A 25,501-nucleotide genomic window follows, 5' to 3' on the forward strand; every position below is an offset into this window, starting at 1 on the left:
TGGACCGAGTGGGAGAGCTTTGGGCTCAAGGGACCTTGAAAAACCATCCCTGTCGTGTGTCCCCCCTCCCCGCCTCCCCAAAATGCCCAGCTCCCCGGCCGCCCCCGCGTACCGGTGCGGACGCCGGCGGAGCAAATCCAGCGCCGTTCCCAGCTGCCATCGGAGCCGCCCGGGTGACTCAGCAGCCGCGCTGAAAAGCATCCCTTATTTATTTAAACGCCTGCTGCCGCTCGGCTGAGCATCTCCCGCAGCCATGCTGCCGCTGGGCGAGGAGGAGAGCGATACCCGGTACCCCCCACCCCCGGCTTGGCTCCCGAGGCCATGGCTTTGACTACCTGGGCTCTGGGCTCGGGGCTGCGGCTCTGTGCCGCTGGCCCTGCCTGCTCCTGGGAGATGCTTCACGTGGCCGGAGCAGGTACCTTGTCCCCAGGGTGCTGGGTTGGATCTCCTGGGGGAGGGGGGGGGAGGCGGGCGTGGAAAAAGCTGCCGGTGACCTTCAGGGTCATTTTTTTCTATATATATATTTTTTTTTTTTAAGACTTTGTGCCAGCCTGGGATGGAAGAATTCATTGCGGCTGCGGGGATTTGTCCTCATCGGGGGTGGGGTGGGGGGGGCGATGCTGCTGGTCGGGGGGGGCTGGTGCAAGGGCACAAGGGGTGCGGGGTGAGTGTGGTGGGAGCTAAAGGAAAACGGTGCCTGGAAGAGGAAATGTCTGTCTGAGATCCCGGCTGGGGGGGGGTTGTCACCCCAGCATTAGGGTTTGGGGCTTTGAGGGTCCGGGGGGGGTCGCAAACGGACCAAGCACAGGGCTGATTTCACCCCCAGCATCATCAGGACCAGGTGTGGGTTTGTTGCTTTCTGGAGAGCCCTTGTCGGGGGGCAGATAAAACAGGGGGAAATCTTCTTTCCTCAAGGTCTGTGCCATTTTTATGGGGAAATAAAACAAGGGAAAAATCTTCCTCTTTCCTCGAGGTCTGCTTTTTTTTACTCTGCTTTTTGAAGGATTTACGGTCTCCCTGTCTGTGCCTGTGCATGTCCAGGTGGGGAAAACCAAGGGAAGGCAGGGCTTTGGGGAAAGGAAACTTTCTCTTGGTTTCATGCGAGCGGAGTAAGCGAGAAACCCTTTCGGTGCCCTGCTGGGGGGGAGCTCAACCCTCTTACGAGACATCAGAGAGTCTCATCTGGAGGCACTGCTCTGTAGGAAGCCCTGTCCTTCTCCTGGGCCGTGGTAGATCCTGCCCTGAGGCGGCTTTGGGTTGAGCAACGTTCCTGCTGTCCCTGTCTGGACCATGTTTGTCTCCCCAAATCATGGGACCAAGGGGTCACCTGGGTCCCCTCCCCCGGTAGGCGCTTTGGGTCTTCATTTCTCCCCCGCTGCTGCTTTCTGTAGGTGAGACCTTAAAATTCTTCCTCCTTCTGGAAGCAGAGGTCATGTTAGGTGAGCGGGAAGGCTTTTAGATTTAATTATGCAATTATTATTGATGGGATCCGTGCTGCGTCTGCTCTTCAGCTTCATTCATCAGGATGAGGGATGGTAGACTGGGAACGCCACCGGGTTCTTTGCTCCTCTTCCCAGGGCTGGGAATGTGCAATTAATCCTGAAAAACACTCTAAAGTCACCTTTCTTGGAGGTGAGATAATTACCGAGGAGGCTGCGGGAGGTGGAGGGGCACCTGGATCCTCAGCTCGTGGGGAAACTCTCCGGCTATTTCGCAGGGAAGAGCTGGTGGCCCGTGGGGAGAGGCTGGCAGGGGACGTGTGGCCCGGCAAGGTGAGAGAAGTCACGCTGCCTCGGCCGTCCCGGGCGAGGGGAATTTATTAAAGAGGATCCAGCAGATCATCAGCCGCTCGTTTGCGTGAGCGGCAAACGAGAATTTATTAAGAGGCCAGATTAAAGGCACTTCGGAAAAAGAGCAGAATCGATCGCCGGCGGCTGAGGAGGGAGAGCGGCAGAGACGAGATTTAGGAATAAAATACTGGATAGGAATAAAATATTGGATAGAATTAAAATATTGGATAGTGGGAAGGTGTTTGCAGAGAGAGGTGGCAGGAGCTCTTTGCCACCGCAGCGTTGCTGGGTGTCCTGGGCTTTGGGGATGCCAAAGGGGACCCCAAAGGGGACTCCAGGGCCCGTGGTGGCTTTCAGGGGGGGTGCAGGATGCCTCCCCCGTGACAGACACCCTCCGTCGGAGACGACACACTCGGGAAGCAAGGGAGAACATCGCGGGAAGCGAGCGTTGCCAGCGCCGGGCAGGCATGAGCTCATGCGTTCCAGCAGGAGCGGTCGCCGGCTCCCACCAGCCCAGCCTTTGTATGTGTGTCCCGTGTCCTACATCCAGCCCCCCCTCCCACCCCCGCTGCTTTTCCCCGGCTTCTGCTTCTCGGTGGCGGTTGCCAAAAAGCAGCCCTGAATTCCTCACGCTTCCCCGGGCTCCGAAAAGCTGGTGCTTTGGGGTGGCTGACCCCACTCTGCTCCGTGGGGCGCAGCATCCCAGTAACGCGGGGCTCCGGGGAAAAAAACCGCATTGTGCTGGAGCAGGGGGATCCTGGTGTGCAAAACCCTTGGAGTGATGCCAGGGAGGGCAGTGCATCCAAAAATCTCTTTTTTTCTTGTTTTTTTTTTCCCCCAAACTCTGCAGGTATTTATCAGCACCTGGGAGGCAGGGCAGGGCTGGTACGGTTTTGCAGGGGGGGATGTAACAGGGTGGAGGTGCCCACGGATGCTGAATTCCCTGGTGCTGCATCTCGTGTGGGAGCACCAAGGATGCTCCAGAGCCTGCCTGGACCACCGGCCATCCCCGAGCACAAGATGGGGGGGGGGGGAGGATCCTTGGCTGCTGGGGAGGGCGTACTGCGGCCCTGAAAGAGAGGATATGGCACAGAGAGAAATATCCAGGTCACAAATGGTGCCTTCCTCCCTCGGCAGCTCCCCAAAAGCAGAGCAGGGGATTGGGATACGGGGCTAATTGCTTGACTTTGAGGTGGGATGAGGCTGGTGGCCACTGTTTGCTGTGCAGTTGCCGCTGCGAGGGGTTTGGGCTCCGGGAGAGGCTGCGCAGGGCACGGCTTGTGCATCAGGGACAAGCTGCTGATGTGTCTGAGACCCCTCAAAAAGAGGGGCTGGGTATGGCTGTGTGGGTGTCCTGCGAGACACAGGTCACTCGGTGACCCCCTCGGGGCAGAGGGACCACGGTCCATCAGCCCAAAGGTAGGGGAGCAATGGAAGGTGTTTGGTGCTTTGCAACAGCTCAGCTTTGGAGCTGCAAACAGGCAAATGTGGGGGTTTTTTTCATATCCTTCATAAGAGATTCTCTTCTTTTTCTGTCTCGGTGTCTCCAGCAGCCTGTGCTGGCTCCATGGGGAGCATGGGGCAGGGTGGGAGCAGTGTGTCATAGAATCATCCAATGGTTTGGGTGGGAAGGGATCTTAAAGATCATGCGGTGCCACCCCCTGCCCTGGGCAGGGACACCTCCCACCAGCCCAGGTTGCTCCAAGCCCCCTCCAACCTGGCCTTGAACCCCTCCAGGGATGGGGCAGCCACAGCTTCTCTGGGCAACCTGGGCCGGGCTCTCACCACCCTCACAGCAAAGAACTTCTTCCTAAGAAGAAAGTGTCCTCGGGTGAGCGGTTGGAGGAAAGAGCTCTTGGTCTGAGGACCTGCAAAAGACTATTTTACCAGATAGAGAGGCAGAGATATAGGGGATTAGGGGATCTTTGGACATCTTGGTCTCTGGGGGCTGCTTTCTTGGGTGAGAAAAGCAGATAACCCTGCAGTCCTACATCAAACGACGCTGGTCTCCAGCCAGTTTCCTGCCTCTTGGCTACGGTTTTCTTCCCTTCTTATTTTTTTTGCCTGCAAAACTCTGGGATGTCATCAGCTTGGTGCCCTGTCCCCTTCCTGGGCTTCCACACTGAATCCAAGGATATGTTTTCCACCAAAGGCAGCTCCACGCAGGGTTTTGCCCAGGAGCTGAGGATATTGTCCCCGCTGACCGTCTCCTCTCTCCCCCAGGTGTGTGTGGCTGCTGCGGCGCCCTGCGTCCTCGCTACAAAAGACTCGTCGACAACATCTTCCCCGAGGACCCAGAGGTAAACGAGGAGCTGCTTCAACACCCCGAAGCTCCGGCGCTTCACACACCAGAGCTCCGGTGCTCGGGTGGCAGGGACGCACTGTGACCTGCCCAAAAATAGCTCCTGGGAGGCGGGTGACGCTTTGACTCCATGAAACTGTGCCTGGAGGGTTGCATTTTCCTTTAAAGCCTGTTTGTGAGCGGAGAATACAGAAGGAGCTCCTCCAGCCACATTGGCCTGGAGGGACAGGCTTCTTCTCCCAAAGGTGCCGGGCAGATGCCAAGGATGGATGGATGGGAGGATGGATGGACGGATGGATGGATGGGTGAGGGGATGGACCTGATGATGTACATCCCTCACAGCGGAGGGGCTCCAGCCCAGGTCTGGTTCGTTGGGTCTGGGTGCGAGGCTGTGACACCCTGCCACTGGTCTCTTTCAGGATGGGCTGGTGAAGACCAACATGGAGAAGCTGACATTTTATGCCCTGTCTGCCCCGGAGAAGCTGGATCGCATTGGAGCCTACCTCTCCGAGCGGCTTATCCGAGACGTGAGCCGGCACCGCTATGGGTAAGGGCTGGGAGGCTGTTTCAGCCCACCCTAGTGATTAGCATAATGATGGGACACTAGAGGGGGACCAGGCAAGGGGTGAGACGTGGGGTATGCAGCTCCTGTGTGTTCCAAGCTGTCCTGAAGCTGTGACCACCCTGCAGAGAGTCCCCAGCATGTCCTGCCTCTGAAAGAGAGACACAGGGGATGTGCAGGGATGGGCAAACTCCTTGTAAAGTCTGAAGGGACCAGCCAAGCTGGGAGCCACGGAGTGTTTCCCTGGCATCGTGCTCTCTGTGCTTGAGGAGTCTGTGTGCGTACGGTGTTTGTCCCCAGCAGCAGGACTGCCATCATCCCTCTGGGCCATCATCAAGGCCAGGTGCTGGGTCCTGCACTTGGGTCACACCAACCCCATGGACAATCCAGGCTGGGGGAAGAACGGCTGGAGCTGCCCCATGGAAAAGGACCTGGGGGTGTTGGTCAACAGCTGGCTGAAGATGACCCAGCAGAGTGCCCGGGTGGCCAAGAAAGCCACCAGCATCCTGGCCTGTATCAGCCATAGTGTGTCCAGCAGGACTGGGGCAGGGATGGTCCCCCTGGACTGGGCACTGGTGAGGCCCCACCTTGAGGGCTGGGTCCAGTTTTGGGCCCTCACGACAGGAAAGACCTTGAGGTGCTGGAGCGTGTCCAGAGAAGGGCAACAGAGCTGGTGAGGGGTCTGGAGACCAAGTCTTGTGAGGAGCAGCTGAGGGAGGTGGGGGTGTTCAGCCTGGAGAAAAGGAGGCTGAGGGGAGACCTTCTCACTCTCTACAACTCCCTGAAAGGAGGGTGTAGCCAGGGGGGGTCGGTCTCTTCTCCCAAGGAACAGGTAATGGGACAAGAGGAAACGGCCTCAAGTTGCACCAGGGGAGGTTTAGGATGGATATTGGGGAAAAATTCTTCCTGTAAAGGGTTGTCAATCCTTGGAAGAGGCTGCCCAGGGCAGTGGTGGAGTCCCCATCCCTGGAGGGATTTATTTAAAAGCCGGGCAGACGTGGTGCTGAGGGCCATGGGTCAGTGGTGGGTTTGTCAGTGTTGGGTTGATGGTTGGACTCGATGATCTGAAAGGTCCCTTCCTACCTGGACAATTCCATGATTCTATGCGGTCCTGGCTGGGCCCCATCCCTTCGTCTTCCCTCCCCTCATCGCTTCCAGCAAGACTTTGCTGTGTTTACTGCGAGGAGAGCACCCGTCCTCTGGAAGTAGCTGACTGCCCTGATTAGAAATGCCGGGGGAGCAGGGGAGGGCTCCTTCCCTTTGAAATAACTCCTGGATTGATTCTTCTTGTCTCCCGAACAAAAGCCGCCGCAGACAAACACGGCTCAGCTTCACGGTGCGGACTTACAGCCCGCCTTTCATCCCGGGGGAAGAGAAGCCAGCAGAAGTGTTAAAGTTGGGGGAAAAAAACCTTCAAAGCCTCACCGGCGTCACCCGTCATCGGGAGTGACAGGACATTCAAAGCTTCTGCCTGACGTTCTGCGGTGGAAGCGGCTGTTACCAGCCTCTGCGTGCTACTGTTGGGAAAAGAAAGGCTTTCAAAGATTATTTTTTCTGACATCTAATGACAAGCCTTGGCGGGTGGAGGGAGGTGGTGGTGGTGGTGGGGGGGGAATATATTCCTCCCTCCACCGCCTGTGCATAGAGGCACGTAATTGGGTTGGAGCAGCAGCTAATTCTCAAAGTCTGACTTTGAAGTGCCTGAAAAGAGGTTTGGATCAACCTTCCGCGTGTAGGTCGGTGGTGGCTGGAGCAGAAGGGCTTGCCCCGCCGTAGACACCAAAGCTGAGCACGTGGGGACCTCTCCTGCGCAGGAGATGAAGGGAGCCCTGATGTCAGGCCTGTCGGGTGTCGTCTTTTTTTCTTCCCTTTATTTCTAAAAGGAGAAAGTGTTCTTGTTTGAGTTCGCAGCAACCCACCGTCTGTACGAGGATGTAGCTCAAAGGTGACAACTCCCACAAGTGTCCCTTTTCCCTCTTGGTGGCCCGTGTCCAGTTGTCCCCCAAAGAGAAGCCAAGGTGTTGCAAAAATATGGGGCATAGAATGTTGTTTTCAGCCTTGTTTTTCTGCGAGAAAGAAGCTTGACGCTTCATGCTCGTCGTCAGTCACTTCTTTGTACCTTTTTTTCCCCTCTGGGCCAGTTTTAACCCAGTTTGACAGATGGGTAGGAGCCTCCCAGATCCAGGAATAGCTGGTGGCTTGTTTTCATGGTGTCTGGAAGAGCTGTAATGGTGTCTGAAGGACAGGCTGCAGGGAGAGCTCAACCACGCTACAAGACACCAGAGAATCTACTCAAGACTGGAGCCAGATTTCAGCAGTTCTGGGGCCTCAGGAGAAGGGATCAGTCTTGCTGTGTTTTACCGGCTGGAACCTGGAACCCAGGATTTATCAGACACATCTTTTTCCTTATGTGGAGCAGTCAACATGCCTGAGGGACGGGATGCCATCCAGAGGGACCTGCACAGGCTGGAGAAGTGGGGCTGTGTGACCCACATGGCGCTCAACAAGACCAAGTGCAGGGTCCTGCCCCTGGGTGGGGGCAACCCCCAGTGCCAGCACAGGCTGGGGATGGAGGGGTGGAGAGTAGACCTGCCTAGAAGGAGTTGGGGTGCTGTGGAGGGAAACCTGGCCATGAACCCATATTAGGTGCTGGCAGCCCAGAAAGCCCCCCACACCCTGGGCTGCATCCCCAGCAGCGTGGGCAGCAGGGAGAGGGGGGGGATTCTGCCCCTCTGCTCCGCTCTGGGGAGACCCCCCCCCAGTGCTGCCTCCAGCTCTGGGGCCTCAGCACAGGAGAGACATGGACCTGTTGGAGCAGGGCCAGAGGAGGCCACGGAGATGCTGGGAGGGCTGGAGCCCCTCTGCTGTGAGGACAGGCTGAGAGAGTTGGGGGGGTTCAGCCTGGAGAAGAGACGGCTCCGTGGAGACCTTGGAGCCCCTTCCAGTCCCTCAAGGGGCTCCAGGAAAGCTGGGGAGGGACTCTGGATGAGGGAGGGGAGCCCTAGGAGGAGGGGGAAGGGTTTGACACTGAAAGAGGGGAGATGGAGATGAGATGTGGGGAAGAAGTTCTTTGCTGTGAGGGTGGTGAGAGCCTGGCCCAGGTTGCCCAGAGAAGCTGTGGCTGCCTCCTGGGAGAGGGGAGGAGGAGGAGGAGGAGGGATGGCCATGTGTCCATGATGCTGCTGCAGGGGATTTACCCTGGTCTCTGCCTGCTCCCAGGTATGTCTGTATCGCCATGGAGGCCCTGGACCAGCTCCTCATGGCCTGCCACTGCCAGAGCATCAACCTCTTCGTGGAGAGCTTCCTGAAGATGGTGGCGAAGCTGCTGGAGTCAGAGAAGCCCAACCTGCAGATCCTGGGGACCAACTCGGTGAGTAGGCATGCAGGGGGAGGTGGCAGCACCTTGTCCTTGGCTTTCCACCCTGCCTGTCACCCCCACCTCTCTGCACAGTGCCAGGGCAGGGAACCTTGTTGGGAAGGGATGGGGAGGATTTATGGTGTCCCATCTCACATCTCCTGCCACGTGTGAGGTTTCTGAGACCTGGTCTGTGCTGCTCACGTGCTGTCTCTGCCGCCTGATGTCCGTGACCAGTCACTGGTCTCTCTGCCCTCTCTTGAATTCAGCTTTACCAAAACAGGCCCGAGGACACGGGGGCTGTCAGCGGTTTCAGACAATAGAACAACTTAGGAGATGATCCTCGTGGGTTTTGGGAGCTCTTTGTGCTCAGAAAAGGGCTGGCTTAAGCCGAGCTGCCGCTTGCAGTCAATGGCTTAGCAGGACTGGGGACGTGTCAGTCACAGACAGCAAATGAGGGGAACGGAGAAGCGTGGAGGAACAGAGGTGATGTTCTCCCGGCATCCAAACTGCTGGTCCTGGCTGGCAGCCAGCAGCCACCTTGTGCACAGCCTTTCTGCTGGTTTTTACTGGGATAACTGGGTGTATCTGACACCGGAGCTTGCAAGGGCTCTGCCAGCGGACAGGCTTCCTCTGCTGGAGGGTAGGAAGGCTCTAAGAGGGATCTGGACAGGATGGATGGATGGGCTGAGGCCAATGGTGTGAGGTTCAACAAGGCCAGGTGCTGGGTCCTGCACTTGGGTCACACCAACCCCATGGATGCTCCAGGCTTGGGAAAGAGTGGCTGGAGCTGCCCAGTGGAAAAGGACCTGGGGGTGTTGGTCGACTGTGGGCTGAACATGAGCCAGCAGTGTGCCCAGGTGGCCAAGAAAGCCACCAGCATCCTGGCCTGTATCAGCCATAGTGTGGCCAGCAGGATTGGGGCAGGGATGGTCCCCCTGGACTGGGCACTGGTGAGGTCCCACCTCGAGTCCTGTGTCCAGTTTTGGGCCCCTCATAACAGGAAAGACCTTGAGGTGCTGGAGCGTGTCCAGAGAAGGGCAACGGAGCTGGTGAGGGGTCTGGAGACCAAGTCTTGTGAGGAGCAGCTGAGGGAGCTGGGGGTGTTCAGCCTGGAGAAAAGGAGGCTGAGGGGAGACCTTCTCGCTCTCTCCAACTCCCTGAAAGGAGGGAGTAGCCAGGGGGGTCGGTCTTTTCTCCCAAGGAACAGGCCATGGGACAAGAGGAAACGGTCTCGAGTTGCGCCAGGGGAGGTTTAGGATGGATACTGGGAAGGATTTCTTCCTGGAAAGGGTTGTCAATCCTTGGAAGAGGCTGCCCAGGGCAGTGGTGGAGTCCCCATCCCTGGAGGGATTTCAAAGCCGGGCAGATGTGGTGCTGAGGACCATGGGTCAGTGGTGGGTTTGTCAGTGTTGGGTTGATGGTTGGGCTCGATCATCTAAAAGGTCTTTTCCAACCTGGACAATTCCATGATTCAGCAAACTGCCCCCAACACAGACACCCTCGAGCGGGAGGCATTGGGTCAAGGCAAGGCTGATCTTTGTGGAGCAAACCCCCCCATGCTCAGGCACCCGTGGAGAGCAGAGGTGGTTTTGGACCACGGAGAGGTGTTTCCTTAGTGCTGTCACTGCGCTCAGGAATCGTTAGCGGGTGTGTTAATGAGGAGTCTGGATCAGGAATGATGCTTTAGTGATGCTTTTTTATGGCTCCTCAAGCGTGACAGCGTTCAGAGGGCAAATGGCACAGCGAACTCGTGGGCTTTTATAGAAAAGTGAGTAATAATAATGAGACACTTCTTCCTATATCTGCTAATGAGGAATGCGCCGCAGGCTCGTGCTTAATTAGAGGGTGCTGTCTCAAGCAATCTTCACAATAAAGGGGCTGATGGCGAAGGCGGGAGGAGGTTGTTTATAGAAACCTGCTCCATGTGAGTCATCCTCGGCGGCGGCGTGAAAGGAAGAAATCTCGCCTGGAACACGTCCCCCTCCTTGCTCGGAGCTGAGGTGTCACACTGCAGGGGGGTCCTGATCCTGGGGGACCAGCCACCAGCCTCACTGGAGGTGGCAGGGAAAATCCAGCGTCCCCTCCTCGCTATAACCTCATCCCCTAATCCCCCGGGGGCGAACATATGGAGCTGCAGCTTAAATCCACTTTGGCTTCTCATCCTCGTTAGGAGGCTGCTGGGCAACCTCCTCCCTTTGGGGAGGAACCATCTAATTTCCAGCTCCATGTCATTCCCGATTTTTATATGTCCTCGAACCAACATCGATCTTTCGTTTAAACAGCTCTTCCCCCGCCTTGATGTTCCCCTTCTGATGTATTTATGTCTGATGTATTTATAGGTGGCAGCGTTATCCCTTCCCAGCCGTTCACAGAATCACAGACTGATACGGGGTTGGAAGGGACCTCTGGAGATCATCTCCTCCAACCCCCTGCCAGAGAAGGGTCACCCAGAGCAGGTCCCACAGGAACGTGTCCAGGCGGGGTTTGAATGTCTCCAGAGAAGGAGACTCCACCACCTCTCTGGGCAGCCTCTTCCAGGGCTCTGCCACCCTCACAGCAAAGAAGTTCCTCCTCATGTTTAGATGGAGCTTCTTATGCTCAAGTTTGTGCCCGTTACCTCTTGTCCTGTCCCTGGGCACCACTGAGAAAAGACTGGCCCCATCCTCCTGACACCCACCCTTTAAGTATTTATAGGTATTGATCAGATCCCCCCTCAGCCTTCTCTTCTCCAGACTAAACAGACCCAAGTCCCTCAGCCTTTCCTTATAAGAGAGATGCTCCAAGCCCTCATTGTCTTCGTTGCCTCTGCTGGACTCTCTCCAGCAGTTCCCTGTCCTTCTTGAACTGGGGAGCCCAGAGCGGAGCAGAGGGGCAGAATCCCCCCCCAGCCCTGCTGGCCACGCTGCTGGGGATGCAGCCCAGGGTGCGGGGGGCTTGCTGGGCTGCCAGCGCACGTTGCCGGCCCATGGCCAGCTTTTATCCTCACAGTCCCCCCAAGCCCTTCCGGGCAGGGCTGCTCTCCATCTCTCCATCCCCAGCCTGGACAGGGACCAGGGGCTGCTCCCACACAGGGGCAGGACCCTGCACTTGACCGTGTTGAACCTCATAAGGCTCACACGGACCCACTTCTCCAGCCCGTCCAGGTCCCTCTGGATGGCATCCCGTCCCTCAGATGTGTCACCATACCACTCAGCTTGGTGTCATCTGCAAACTTGCTGAGAGTGCCCTTGATCCCACTATGTCATTGATGAAGATATTGGACAATACTGGTCCCAGTACGGACCCCTGAGGGACACCACTCATCAGTGATCTCCATCGGGACATTGAGCCATGTTGCTGGTGTGGCTGGGTGGGCTGACAATCCCTTCTTGGCCACGGGATGGTTGGGACAGCTCTCCCGGAGATGCCACAGGGAGCCCCGTTATCACTCCTCACTCTGCGCCCTGCCCTCGCCTCCGCTTGCTCGTGGAGATGCCGTGAGCTTAAAGAAACCCCCACTTTGTGCTTTGTCTGGAACAGAGGTTCCTTATGTAACAGCCCTGCATTTTTCTGGTGAGTAAGAGGAGTTTTATCAGTTGGAACCGGTCCCTGCACTCTGGGAACAATTCCTGGTGGGGCTGAGCCGGCTCCTTTGCTTGTGCAGAGCCAGCCCTTGCAGCTGAGGGTATTAATAGCCCGGCACAGCGGGTGCGTGCTAATGATAGAGCCATGGAATGGTTTGGGTGGGAAGGGACCTTAAAGATCATGTGGTGCCACCCCCTGCCCTGGGCAGGGACACCTCCCACCACACCAGGTTGCTCCAAGCCCCCTCCAACCTGGCCTTGAACCCCTCCAGGGATGGGGCAGCCACAGCTTCTCTGGGCAACCTGGGCCAGGCTCTCACCACCCTCACAGCAAAGAACTTCTTCCCCACATCTCATCTCCATCTCCCCTCTTTCAGTCTCAAACCCTTCCCCCTCCTCCTAGGGCTCCCCTCCCTCATCCAGAGTCCCTCCCCAGCTTTCCTGGAGCCCCTTGAGGGACTGGAAGGGGCTCCAAGGTCTCCGCGGAGCCTTCTCTTCTCCAGGCTGAACCCCCCCAACTCTCTCAGCCTGCCCTCCCAGCAGAGGGGCTCCAGCCCTCCCAGCATCTCCGTGGCCTCCTCTGGCCCCGCTCCAACAGGTCCACGTCCTTCTTGTGCTGAGAAAACAGCCTTGGAAATGCCAGTGGAGAATCCAACCGCAAGTGGGTTGTTAACCACATCCCAGATCTCGCCCGCAGCACGAGCTCCCATCGCTCCCTTCCAGAGCAGTCGCGCCAATGGGCTCGGCGCTCGCCAGAAATGCCAGCTGACCAGCAGATCTGGCTTTTAAGTGTTCGGGGAGAGAATTAAGGAGGAGGAAAGGCTAAACATGTTTTCAAGCTTTCCTCTGAATGCCCAAACTTATTCGTGAAGAGATGGGAACAAGGGATCGGGCAGGAAGGGGGAACCTCAACTCATCCAGTCGTGCTGATGGGGTAGCTTTAAAAAGGGAAAAAATAATTAAAACCTCAATAGCAGCAGATCTGCCATAAAACCCAAGGCATCGGCTCCCGGCTGGAACATGCAGAGCCTTCAGCTGTATCCACCCAAGTCTGCTTGATGCTGTGAATGGATGAGGTTTATCCTTGGCCTGGGTAAGGCATCATGCCACCAAGTCCCCGTGCTTTATCCTCCCACTTGGAGGAAGGGCATAAGATTCTCAAGATTTTAGGCAGAGAAATCTGCTGGCTCCTGGGAGACCTTAGAAGACCCTTCCAGTCCCTCAAGGGGCTCCAGGAAAGCTGGGGAGGGACTCTTGATGAGGGAGGGGAGCCCTAGGAGGAGGGGGAAGGGTTTGACACTGAAAGAGGGGAGATGGAGCTGAGATGTGGGGAAGAAGTTCTTTGGTGTGAGGGTGGTGAGAGCCTGGCCCAGGTTGCCCAGAGAAGCTGTGGCTGCCCCATCCCTGGAGGGGTTCAAGGCCAGGTTGGAGGGGTCTTGGAGCAAGCTGGTGTGGTGGGAGGTGTCCCTGCCCAGGGCAGGGGGTCGCACTGGATGGTCTTTAAGGTCCCTTCCCACCCAAGCCATTCTGTGATTCTACAAACCCACACGTTTGGGAACTGTTGGCTGGGTTTTGTGCCATCTGGGAGGATGGGAAGAAGCTGTGGGCAAATTTATTTCCTCTTAATAGTGTGTGCTGTATATTAAGGGTCCCTAATTTAAAGCCTCGTTACACGTCTCAACGCCCTTTACAGGCAGCACTGGGGCTTGGGGTGAGGTTTGCAGCGTCCTCAGCTGGGTCTGGGTACTGCTGGGGCTTGGTGGGACAATACGATGGCACATTCCTGCTGGAGAACCCCGTGTCCTGGGCAGCCTGGCTTGTCACCCCGAGCCCATGCCGAGTTGCTGTAGCGAAGAGCGCTGTGTTACGCTGCTGAAGCCCACAAACATTTGCTGGTTTGGGGAGGAATTTTAAGAATATCGTTGTTGCCATGCCCTCTTTCTTCTCCCCCAGTTCGTGAAGTTCGCCAACATCGAGGAGGACACCCCGTCTTACCACCGCAGCTACGACTTCTTCGTCTCCCGCTTCAGCGAGATGTGCCACTCCAGCCACGACGACCTGGACATCCGGACCAAGTGAGTGCCACTAGCGGGGTGTCCCCAGCCCTGCTGGCCCCGGGGGTACTCCCCTGTGCCCCCCAGCCTCTGCCTTTCCTGGAGAAGCCCCTGCTTTTGGGGACGGGTTGGATGGAGGCTGCGGGGACCGATTGCTTTGGCTGTGATGGAGATGCACAGTGATTCCCCAGAGACAGGTGCATTCAGGATGCTCTTCTTTACCCTCCCTTATTTTCCAAGCTTTAAACCTTCCTGGTTTATTTGGGAGGATGAAACAGGAGCCAAGAAACCACAGTGGAGCCCGTGTCCAGCCATGGTTTGCGTTTGCTGTCCTGAGAGCAGGACAGATGTCCTCGCTGTGACCATGGCCGATGGCAGAACAAGGGACAAACGTGCCCTTGGGCTTCTGATTTCTTTTCTTTGGATGAAACGTGAGCAGGTAAAACCTGCAGTCATGGGGTGACCTCAGTGCAGCTCCAGGCTTTAGCCTGGAGAAAAGGAGGCTGAGCGGAGACCTTCTCGCTCTCTACAACTCCCTGAAAGGAGGGTGTAGCCAGGGGGGGTCGGTCTCTTCTCCCAAGGAACAGGCAATGGGGACAAGAAGAAATGGCTCAAGTTGCACCAGGGGAGGTTTAGGATGGATATTGGGAAGAATTTGTTCGTGGAAAGGGTTGTGAAGCCTTGGAAGAGGCTGCCCAGGGCAGTGGTGGAGTCACCATCCCTGGAGGGATTTCAAAGCCGGGCAGACGTGGTGCTGAGGGACATGGGTCAGTGGTGGGTTTGGGCAGTGCTGGGTTGATGGTTGGACTCAATGATCTGAAAGGTCCCTTCCTACCTGGACAATTCTATGATTCTATGATTCCTCAGCGGCATGGAAACCATCCCCAGAGGTGTCCATCGCTCTGGGGAGCCCTCCTGGCTGCCCTGGAAAGGCACGTTGATTCCATGATTTAAGCATTTCTCACCTTTGCTCCAGGGCCAGGTCCTGCAGAGAGCTGGAGCTCAGGGCAGGGGGCAAGGAGTGATCCTGGCCCCCAAAGGAAGAATGATGGTGGGAAGAGGCCCCCAGCTCTAAGCAGAATGAACATTCACTCAAAAAACTGCTTCCTGCAGTAACCGGTCTGTTATTTTCCACCTTTAAAGGTGGTTTCATCTCTCTGGACGGCATCGAGGGCTGACTTGCTTTGCTGTGATGGGAAACGTGCCCCGGGGGGATTAATTAGGACTAAAGCAGACAGATTAATGTTGTTTACGGCTGCCAGGGCCAGGGCTGTCGGCGGCGGTGGGTTGAAAACAGCCCTGCGAGGCACCGACAGCACCCGTGGCTCCCGCCGGGGAGCTGTGGGCAGGAGGCCACCGCTGCCGGGGACAGGTTTGAAGCAGAGCCCAGATGTCAGGGCAGCGTTTTGGGCACATCCTCTTGGTGCTCTTCCCGGAGCTGCTCTACCAGGGACCGGTTTTTCCTTGCAGAGGGTTGAGGTTCTCCTCTCCTGGTGGAGACGTGGCTCCAAGGTCCAGGCTTCCCTCCTTTTAACACTGCAGACTCACAGGGTTGGGGTGGGTTTTTTTCCCCTTAAGGAAATAATGCAGAAGGCTCATTATTTTCACTTGACCTTCAGGGCAGCGGTCACGCTGGCTAAATTGCGTCAGAGGCTGGAAGAGAGAGATTCTGCAGCTCCTGTAATTAAAAAGGAGTGCTCTGCTTTGATGGGCCCTCGGTGCTGCTCACAGCTCCTTCCTCAAGAATTGCGTCTCGGTCTGGTTATTGCCTTGATTAGATCTGCAAAATGTGTCATGGAGACCTCAGAGCAGGTTATTTAACGCGTTTATTTCTGCAGATAAGCACGTGCTGTCTTTCTTGGGCATGACATCTCCTAAAAGACAGGCTGAGAGAGTCGGGGGGGTTCAGCCTGGAGAAGAGAAGGCTCCGCGGAGACCTTGGAGCCCCTTCCAGTCCCTCAAGGGGCTCCAGGAAAGCTGGGGAGGGGCTCTGGATGAGGGAGGGGAGCCCTAGGAGGAGGGGGAAGGGTTTGACACTGAAAGAGGGGAGACTGAGATGAGATGTGGGGAAGAAGTTCTTTGGTGTGAGGGTGGTGAGACACTGGCCCAGGTTGCCCAGAGAAGCTGTGGCTGCCCCATCCCTGGAGGGGTTCAAGGCCAGGTTGGAGGGGGCTTGGAGCAAGCTGGTCTGGTGGGAGGTGTCCCTGCCCAGGGCAGGGGGGTTGGAACTGGATGATCTTTAAGGTCCCTTCCCACCCAAACCTTTCTGTGATTCCATGATTAGCAGTGGGCGTTGAGGGGCTGGTTTCAGACCTGGGAATCCTGCTGCGTAGGGACATTTTTATTAATGACTTTATTAACCGGAGCAGAATCAGGATCTTTAGACCCAGAAAGGACACAAGTGTCCCTTATATTCCCTGGCACCCAGAACCCCCATGGGTGCAGCTCAGCTCTGCAGCTGCTGGGGACAGAGGAAGCGGAGAAAACCCTCCGTGCATCTCATGGCAGGAGAACGGAGACTTCCCAGGGCCAAACCCAATCCTTCGGAGAGCCCAGGCTCACCGGTGCCACCTCTCCATCCCGGGCAGTGTGTGCCGTGGAGACGTGTGGCTGCTGCTTGCCCCGGGGGCCTCTCGGGAAAAACGATGGATGGGAGCTGGCTGCTGCTGCCAGGATGATTTTTAGCTGATTCAGAGCCTTTTCCCGCTGGCGTCTGTCAGGCAGTGGGAAGCCACATCCCTCGGGGACACTGGGATGTGCCAGACCTGGGTCTGGGGCATCGCCTGCACAGACCCCCTCCAGCGGTGCAGAAATCAGTGTCTTCCCTCCAACTTCTTGCACGGTTTCGCAAGAAATAAACGTAAAGTAACATATGTTATATGGATACGTAGCATTTTGGTGTCAATTTGTCCCCCAGGATCCGCATGTCCGGCATTAAAGGCCTGCAAGGGGTGGTGAGGAAGACGGTGAATGATGAGCTCCAGGCCAACATCTGGGACCCACAGCACATGGACAAAATCGTGCCCTCCCTGCTCTTCAACCTCCAGCACGTGGAGGAGACCGAGAGGTGGGTTCTCGCTGCTGCCGTGACCCACCAGTGGCTTTGGGGCTGCTTTTGGCCGGAGGGAAACCCTCTGAAGGATGCCTCAGGTGGCAGGAGCTCTGTGGGAAGGTTATTGCTCCCTTGGACGCTGTGGGACACCGTGGTTCCTGGGGAGGGAAAGAGCTCTCAGCGCCGTCCCCGCAGTGAAATCACGCTGTTTGCAAAGGCTGTGAGCTGCCCGGTCAGTGGGCTGACCTCTGGCGGGGGAGATTCCTGCTTAAATGCCACCAGAGCAGTTATTTTAAAGCCAGGCAGGAGGCATCTGAGGAAGGGAAATATGATTTTGCTCCCTGTCCCTCCATTCTTCCAGTGTCACCCCCCTCCTCCCCCCCGCTGGCTGCCTGCTTGCCACCAGCTGGGGGTTTGATGGGGAGTTGCTGAGCTGAGAAGCGTGGATTGGAGAAGAGGGGATGAATTCCTCCTGGGATTCTCCTTCTGAAGGTTAAGAGAGATGTACCAGCCCCGGGAAGCTGGCTTCTGGCCAGATGCCTTTTCCCTTTTCCTTGTAAACTGAAGCACCAAGGTGATAAAAGCGTTTCGTGGTGCTTGTGTGACGCCAGACAAGCCCGAGTGTGGGAGAAGGGGACGGATCTCCCCTGGGGTGTGCGTGTTGAGGGTGACTTGTGCCAGGCTGTGACTGCTTTGCTTTTCCTCCCCTCAGGGAGACTGTGTCCACCCTGAGAGGACGTCATGTCCCATGTCCTCACCTATAAGATCCTTCCCCCTGCCCTGGGCAGGGACACCTCCCACCAGACCAGGTTGCTCCAAGCCCCCTCCAACCTGGCCTTGAACCCCTCCAGGGATGGGGCAGCCACAGCTTCTCTGGGCAACCTGGGCCAGGCTCTCACCACCCTCACAGCAAAGAACTTCTTCCCCACATCTCATCTCCATCTCCCCTCTTTCAGTGTCAAACCCTTCCCCCTCCTCCTAGGGCTCCCCTCCCTCATCAAGAGTCCCTCCCCAGCTTTCCTGGAGCCCCTTGAGGGACTGGATCCAGCAGCACTTTATCCCTGGGCTCTGCTGGGATGGAGATGCCCTGTCCCACCTGCCAAGGTGACATCTGGTGGCCATGGAGCTGTGCGGGGGGTAGCCCAGGGCCCTTGGGCAGGCAGATGCCACAACCGCTTTTTTCTTCCAAGCCTCCCTGGCCGGGTTCTGTGCCTCTTCTCCCCGCATCGCTGCTGCAAACCCGGTGCTGCTCTCATCACCCTCCTCTGCTTTCACAGCCGCTCCCCCTCCCCGCTGCAAGCCACCGAGAAGGAGAAGGAGAGTCCCACGGAGCTGGCGGAGAGGTGCCTGCGGGAGCTGCTGGGCCGAGCAGCCTACGGCAACATCAAGAACGCCATCAAACCCGTCCTCATGTAAGTCACTCATCCCTCAGTTTTTGGCACGGGGGAACGGGATGCTCTGGCTCCCTTGGGCACGGTGCTGGGGATGGGGGCTGCATTCCAGGCTGAGCTCTCATTTTTGGATGCAATGAGGAAGGTGGCGTGGGATAGGTACTGGTTGCTGGGAAACGTCACCCCGGAGAGGGCTTTGTGTCCCTGCCCTCCCCTGAAGTGTTTGCTCCCCGCTGTTCCTGGCCATCCTTGGAGCTGCTTTGAACCCCCTGCAGGGTTTGGGGGACCAACACTTACTTTCCCCTCCCTTTCCACCTCTTCCCCAGCCACCTGGATAACCACTCGCTCTGGGAGCCCAAGATCTTTGCCACCTGCTGCTTCAGGATCATCATGTATTCCATCCAGGTGGGGACTCTGGCCGGTGGCACCGGTTTGGGGACGCACGGTGCGTGTTTGGGAGCGCCGGCGGCTGCCTCCGTGGCTGGGCTGAGTCAGAGCCACCACCGCCGCCGCCGCATTGCCGCATCCCGGCGCTGCCGAGACCGGGCGCTCGCCGTGAGCTGGGCCACCCAAACGTGTCCCGAAAGGGGCTGGGGACGGGGCAGGGTGTTGGGGACCCGTGGGTGTGCAGGAGAAATGGCTGGTGGCTGCATGCCAGCCCTGCCTGCCTTCGAATGCCGCTCCCGGAGCTTATATCTCAGCCCCCGGGGGGCAATTCCCTCCCTTCTCAGCAGAAAGCCAAGCCCTGCTGAATCCGACGGGCTGCCAAAGGCTCCCAGGGAAGCGGTTGGGCTCCGATGGAAAAGCTGCCTCTTTCCAGATTCCTGGAAATCAACCCAATCCCTGAAAAAAAAAAAAAAAAAAAAAAAAAAAGAGGGGCTTTCTGGGGTGAAACATTCCCCAGGCAAAGCAGGCGTCGCAGCCCAGCATCCCTGTCCTTAGACGTGGGGATGCTCGGAGACAGACCCTGCCAGGCCCTTCCCTTCTCACTGGGGACCGTGGAAATGCAGTTTAGATAAACCCCAAAGTGATGGGAAAAGGTCCATCCTCTCTTTTTTTTTTTTCCCTGTGTGGGTCCCCGTGTGCCATCGGCCACGGTGCTGCCTTCCCGCCCTGCTCCCCCCTCTGCTGGGGGCTGCCCCACATCTTCTGCCCCACTGCACCCCCTTGGCAATGTTCTTCTCTTTTGGACTCGGCCGCGCCACGGCTCTGCTTGGAGAAGCCTTACAGAGAAAGGGATCGCCTCCCCCTGCTCTCGTGTCTGGTTTTTAATCCTGTAAACTGCCTAAAACCCTTTTACGGCGCTACTAGATTTGATAAAATCCTGTTAATGCGTGTTGGAGGTGTAAGGGCACAGTAACTCAGCAGGACCCTTTTGAAGTATAGACGTGTTTGGGAAACCCTGGCAAAAATCAAATCCCTTCCCCCCCGACATCCCCGGGATTAATTGTCACAATTTCCTTACATCATCCGTACAGCTCTTTAGATCGTTTTTTTCCCCCTGCGAATTGCTCCGAGCTCTTCCTCAGTCGTGTAAAACAGGCTTCCTCCAGGTGCCTCCTCTCGTTTTGCATCCAGAGATGTGTTGGAAAGAGCCGGGCAGGGACGCACGGGCGGGATTTGACGCCAGTGGCCACGTGGGTCACAGAAACGGGTTGTCACCTCGTGCACCCAGCGCCCGGGCTGATGCTGATGTTCTCCTTCCAGCCGCAGCATTCCCATCTGGTGATCCAGCAGCTCCTGGGGCACCTGGATGCCAATAGCAAGAGCGCGGCCACCGTGCGTGCGGGCATCGTGGAGGTCCTCTCGGAGGCGGCGGTGATCGCAGCCTCTGGATCTGTTGGTAAGTGGGTAAATTCATCCTCTCCATCCATCTCTTCACCAGTTTATTGTGGTGGGAGCGGTGAGGAGATGTCACAGGTTTGGGCTGGGCTCTGGTTGAGCTGGAGCATCCAGTCTGGAGCATCCAGGGGTGCTGGGGACCTGTTGGGTGCCATTTCGGTGCTCCCAAGTGCAACATCCATGCCCAGATGGAGTGACCTAAACCCAGAGGGCTGAATGCGATGCCTGCCTTTGCCATGGCAGGAGGCAAAGGGACTTTCAGGGGTCTTCTGTGAATAGAAACATAGAATTATCCAGGTTGGGAGAGACCTTTCAGATCATCGAGTCCAACCATCAACCCAACACTGACAAACCCACCACTGACCCATGTCCCTCAGCACCACGTCTGCCCAGCTTTTAAATCCCTCCAGGGATGGTGACTCCACCACTGCCCTGGGCAGCCTCTTCCAAGGCTTCACAACCCTTTTGGCGAAGAAATTCTTCCCCAATCTCCATCCTAACCCTCCCCTGGTGCAACTTGAGGCCGTTTCCTCTTGTCCCATCGCCTGTTCCTTGGGAGAAGAGACAGACCCCCCCTGGCTACACCCTCCTTTCAGGGAGTTGTAGAGAGCGAGAAGGTCTCCCCTCAGCCTCCTTTTCTCCAGGCTGAACACCCCCAGCTCCCTCAGCCGCTTGGAGCCAGACTTGTGCTCTAAATATAGAATCATAGAATCGTTATGGTTGGAAGGCACCTTTCAGATCATCGAGTCCAACCATCAACCCAACACTGACAAAACCATGTCCCTCAGCACCATGTCTACTTATCTGATGGTGCTCTTGGAAGGACATTTCTCTCCTGTCTTGACTGGGGAAGCTGGTGGGGGTCAAAATTCACCGTGTGTCTGGCCAAACTGGTTTTCAACCCGTTTATGGGGTGGTGGGAGGTAGAAACCACACTGTCCTGGCGGGGAAACTCCAGCCTCCATCTCCGTGGGGATGACCGCTGCTCTCCTCAGGGGATACTCCACCGTCTCTCCCCTTCTCGCCCCCCCAGGCCCCACAGTGCTGGAGGTGTTTAACACCCTCCTGAGGCAGCTGCGGCTCAGCATCGACTACGCGCTGACGGGCAGCTATGACGGCGGCGCCGGCAGCGGCACCAAGATCATCAAGGAACACGAGGAGAGGATGTTCCAGGAGGCCGTCATTAAAACCATAGGTGGGGCGTCCCCGCGGTGTTATGGTTTGAAGAACTCACAACGATTTATTGTTGTTTTGACAATTATTTTCTCACTCAATGACCCCTTCCCAGCCAGGAAGGGGAATTGGGGAAAAAACAAGGAAACCCGAGGGTTGAAATGTAAACAGATTTAATAGAAAAAGGGCTAGATGATTAACATTAATGACACAAAAAACCCCAATATTGATCCCAATACTGATATAAAATACCCAAGGATTATACTCAGCCCATCAAAGGAAGTTGTGCGCTCCCATCAGGGGACAACCAATGTGGGACACTGTGGCTTTGGGAGGAAGGGAAGGGCTTGGGGGTCCGGCACTGAGGCAGGGAGTCCTCGGGATGGCAGCCATCAAGGGAGAGAGAGAACTCCTCAGAAAACTTTCTCATTTCTATTGAATGTGACGTTCATGGAATGAAATAACCCCGTTGGCAGCTTGGGGCAAGTGCCCGGGTCTCGCTCCTCCTCGTCCCCGCACCTGGGGAGCTCGAAAACACCGAGACCTTGAAACCCGCTCACCAGAGCTGGCTGTACAGTAAATATTATCACCGATTCAGACACTAGAGTCTTCTAAACATGCAGTTTTCCCAAGCCTTCAAAGAGACCTTACGTAAAAGTAGAATTACTGAGAGAGAAATGAATCCTGTGTGGCTCAGGCCAGGACAGTGCTGGTGGGTTTGTGGCTGGTGCCTCCGCAGGATTATCCAGGGTGAAATAAAGTCACTGTCGCCTAAAAGCAGTGATGGGAAATGGGATTTATCCGCTGCAGGCGTGGCAATGGGCTATCAGCAGGTGGCATCACATCCCCGGCAGAGCTGCTGTGAGAGGCAGAGTCCTCTTCCTCCCTGGGCAGGAGACACCGGCGAAGGGAAGGAGAGGAAGGAAAGAGGGCAGACATCAGCCTCCTACAGCCTCTGGGGACAGAATCATAGAATCACAGAATGGTTCAGGTGGGAAGGGACCTTAAAGCCCCCCCAGTCCCGCCCCCTGCCCTGGGCAGGGACACCTCCCACCACCACCAGGTTGCTCCAAGCCCCCTCCAACCCGGCCTTGAACCCCTCCAGGGATGGGGCAGCCACAGCTTCTCTGGGCAACCTGGGCCAGGCTCTCACCACCCTCACAGCAAAGAACTTCTTCCCCACATCTCATCTCCATCTCCCCTCTTTCAGTGTCAAACCCTTCCCCCTCCTCCTAGGGCTCCCCTCCCTCATCCAGAGTCCCTCCCCAGCTTTCCTGGAGCCCCTTGAGGGACTGGAAGGGGCTCCAAGGTCTCCGCGGAGCCTTCTCTTCTCCAGGCTGAACCCCCCCAACTCTCTCAGCCTGTCCTCCCAGCAGAGGGGCTCCAGCCCTCCCAGCATCTCCGTGGCCTCCTCTGGCCCCGCTCCAACAGCTCCATGTCTCTCCTGTGCTGAGGCCCCAGAGCTGGAGGCAGCACTGGGGGGGGTTTCCCCAGAGCGGAGCAGAGGGGCAGAATCCCCCCCCTCTCCCTGCTGGCCACGCTGCTGGGGATGCAGCCCAGGGTGTGGGGGGCTTTCTGGGCTGCCAGCACCTGGTGCCAGCTCATGGTCAGCTTTTTCCCCCCAGCACCCACAGGTCCTTCTCCTCAGGGCTGCTCTCCATCCCTCCATCCCACAGCCTGGATTTGTGCCCGGGATTGCCCCGAGCCATGTGAAGGACCTTGCGCTTGGGGTTTTGGTGGGTCTTGAATCACCCTGAAGGCAAAGATGCCTCTGGGTCCTGGATCCAGGTGGGCCTTGACCTATTCCATCCTGGTTATGGGGTTCTGGCAGGCAGGCAGACCCCATGGCACTCTGTCCTTCTTGGGGGGCTACACCTCGCACGCTGCCACCAACGCTCTTGTCCCCACAGGGTCCTTCGCCAGCACGCTGCCCACCTACCAGCAGTCTGAAGTGATGGTCTTCATCATGAACAAGGTGCCGCTGCCGTCCTCGCAGCAGCCCATCGAGGCTGGCAAAGCTGGGTGAGAACGGATGCCTTCCTCCTTCCTCTTCCTCCCCCCCTGCCCTCCTCTCCCTGCCGATGTCCCCTGTGCAGGGGTGTAAGGCTTTGAACGGGGGGGCTGAAAGGGCTGGGGAGGTCCCGTTCCCACCTTGAGGTGGCCTTTGGGGACAGAGTGGGATGTGGGGGCTTTGTCAGAAAGGCTGAGCATCGAGAGCTGCCACCAAAGGGAGGCTGAGCAGCGTGTGATTCTTATTTAAAATGCTTTGCTGCTGTGAATTTGGTGACGATGTGACGTGCACCTCGAAATACCGGAGCATTGAGGAGGGGGAAAAGGTGTTTCCAGGCAGCGGTGCTGCAGTGGGACTCTGCATTCCTAAAATAACACTCGGGGGCAGGGGGGCGACTTCGGCTGTCCCAGAGCAGCGAGGTGGCCGCTGGCGAGCCAGGGTTGCCTGTGGCTTTTGAGAAGCTGGTGGTGTGGCTTCGTGCTTGTCACTGCCTCCCCCCTCCGAGCTGCCTCCCCCCCTCCGAGCTGCTGCCGAGCTTTTATTAGCACGGGTGGAGGAAGAGAAGGAAGGGGGAAAACACCCAAACAACATAATTGCCTAAGAAGTGTGGGAGCAGACCGTGAGAGCTATTTGGAGCCGGGAGATCGGCGCTGAAACGTGTAGGTAAAGGAGCAAACAGATTTCCATGCTATATATATATCTCCCGAGCACGGTCAGGCTCTTCCCACTTGTTTCTGGTGGGAGGGAGGCTTTGCCGGCTGGTGGGAGCCACCACGCTCCGCTCCTCGCTCGCAGGGGGGTAATTCCCGACGCTGGCAGTCAATCCCAGTTCCTACACTGGGAGACACACTGGGAGCCGCTCGGCCAGGGCAGCTTTCCTCACCGCAGGGGTAGAATCGGGCTCGTAATCCCAGGATTGCGTCACTTCTCTGTGCTAGGGTGGTTGTCCAAGGCTGTTTCATAAAATCATAGAATGGTTAGAGTTGGAAGGGACCTTAAAGATCATCGAGTTCCAACCCCCCTGCCATGGGCAGGGACACCTCCACTAGAGCAGGTTGCTCAAAGCCCCATCCAGCCTGGCCTTTAATACTTCCAGGGATGGGGCATCCACAACTTCCCTGGGCAACCTGTTCCAGTGCTTTACCACCCTCACTGTAAAGAATTTCTTCCTAATATCTAACCTAAATCTCCCCTCTTCCAATTTAAAACCATTGCCCCTTGTCCTGTCACTACATCTCCTGACAAAGAGTCCCTCTCCGGCTCTCCTGGAGGCTCCCTTCAGATATTGGAAGGCTGCTATGAGGTCTCCCCGGAGCCTTCTCTTCTCCAGGCTGAACAACCCCAGCTCTCTCAGCCTGTCTTCACAGGGGAGGTGCTCCATCCCTCTGATCATCTTTGTGGCCCTCCCCTGGACCCGTTCCAACAGGTCCATGTCCTTCCTGCGTTGAGGACTCCAAAGCTGGACACAGTATTCCAGGTGGGGTCTCACGAGCGCAGAGTAGAGGGACAGAATCACCTCTCGCGACCTGCTGGCCACACTTCTCTTGAAGTTTGTCACTGCTCCTTTATCAGCTTCCCCTGGGAGAGTTTTTTTTATCTCATCTGATGCCACGTGAAGGATGGTGCTTGCTCTGGGGGGTGTAGGTGACCCCCAGGAGTCTGCGGAGGAGCTGCAACCTGTCGTTTGGCTGCTCTTTGTGGTGTAGCTCAGTCCCTGGGCAGAGGAAGGCAGCGTGTCCTGGGTGATGGGACAGCCTGGAAATCCCTGTGTCCCCTTCTAGGGCTAGGAAAGACTGAGTTCAGACAGTAGAGAATTCAAGATTCCCTCTTTTTTGCATAAAATCCCCTCTCACGTCGCTGAAGTGGAAGCATGGTTCATGGTGGCTTTGCAGGAAGCGAGACTTGAGCAAGGAGCAGGGGTATCTCCATGGACAGGAGGGCTTGGGGCTTCTTCCCACCAATTTTCAGCTGCTTAAAAGTGAGGAACCTGCTCAGAGCTGGTGCCTGGTGTCCCTCAAGAGTCGCTGTTGGGATGGGCACGTCCAGAGGCTGGTTCATCGTCCTGAGCCCAGCTTGGGTCTGCCTGGAGGTGCGAGTGCTGCCTTGTTTCTGGTGCCTGTGGCAGGACGTATACTTAAAATACTCGTTATTCCTTCAGCAGCCTTTTTGCTGGCTGTTAAATCCGGAACTCGTTTGCTGGAGACCTGTACAGCACGGTTGTTTGTGGTGGTGGCTCCTGGTCCTGCCCTTTCTGAGGCTTTTCCATCCTTTGGGTACGGAAGGAGGGTTGTCTTGTTTTCACTTGGATTTTTACCATTTATTTCTTCTTCTCCCTGACAGGGAGAACCGGAATCGGCTGACACAGATCATGCTCCTGAAGTCCCTCCTCCAGGTACAAACGTG

General features: G+C 56.9%; 1 protein-coding gene across 3 annotated transcripts in view; it reads left to right on the forward strand.

Annotated features, from left to right (window-relative positions):
- The first annotated feature begins 321 nt into the window (after positions 1–321).
- Positions 322–25,501, forward strand: part of EFR3B (EFR3 homolog B) — a 32,067-nt gene continuing 6,887 nt past the window's right edge. The window contains exons 1-12 of one of the 3 annotated variants that reach the window (XM_074153360.1): positions 322–415; positions 4,014–4,090; positions 4,512–4,639; positions 7,874–8,024; positions 13,529–13,650; positions 16,547–16,696; positions 17,959–18,093; positions 18,399–18,477; positions 19,780–19,915; positions 20,948–21,109; positions 22,998–23,109; positions 25,439–25,490. In XM_074153360.1, coding sequence (XP_074009461.1) covers positions 322–415; positions 4,014–4,090; positions 4,512–4,639; positions 7,874–8,024; positions 13,529–13,650; positions 16,547–16,696; positions 17,959–18,093; positions 18,399–18,477; positions 19,780–19,915; positions 20,948–21,109; positions 22,998–23,109; positions 25,439–25,490 — 1,398 coding nt within the window. Of the gene's footprint in view, positions 416–4,006; positions 4,091–4,511; positions 4,640–7,873; positions 8,025–13,528; positions 13,651–16,546; positions 16,697–17,958; positions 18,094–18,398; positions 18,478–19,779; positions 19,916–20,947; positions 21,110–22,997; positions 23,110–25,438; positions 25,491–25,501 lie in introns of those variants that run through there. The other 2 variants (XM_074153362.1, XM_074153361.1) reach the window with 2 other exon arrangements.

This window comes from Numenius arquata, chromosome 9 (assembly GCF_964106895.1).
Source record: "Numenius arquata chromosome 9, bNumArq3.hap1.1, whole genome shotgun sequence".
Classification (NCBI taxonomy): domain Eukaryota; kingdom Metazoa; phylum Chordata; class Aves; order Charadriiformes; family Scolopacidae; genus Numenius; species Numenius arquata.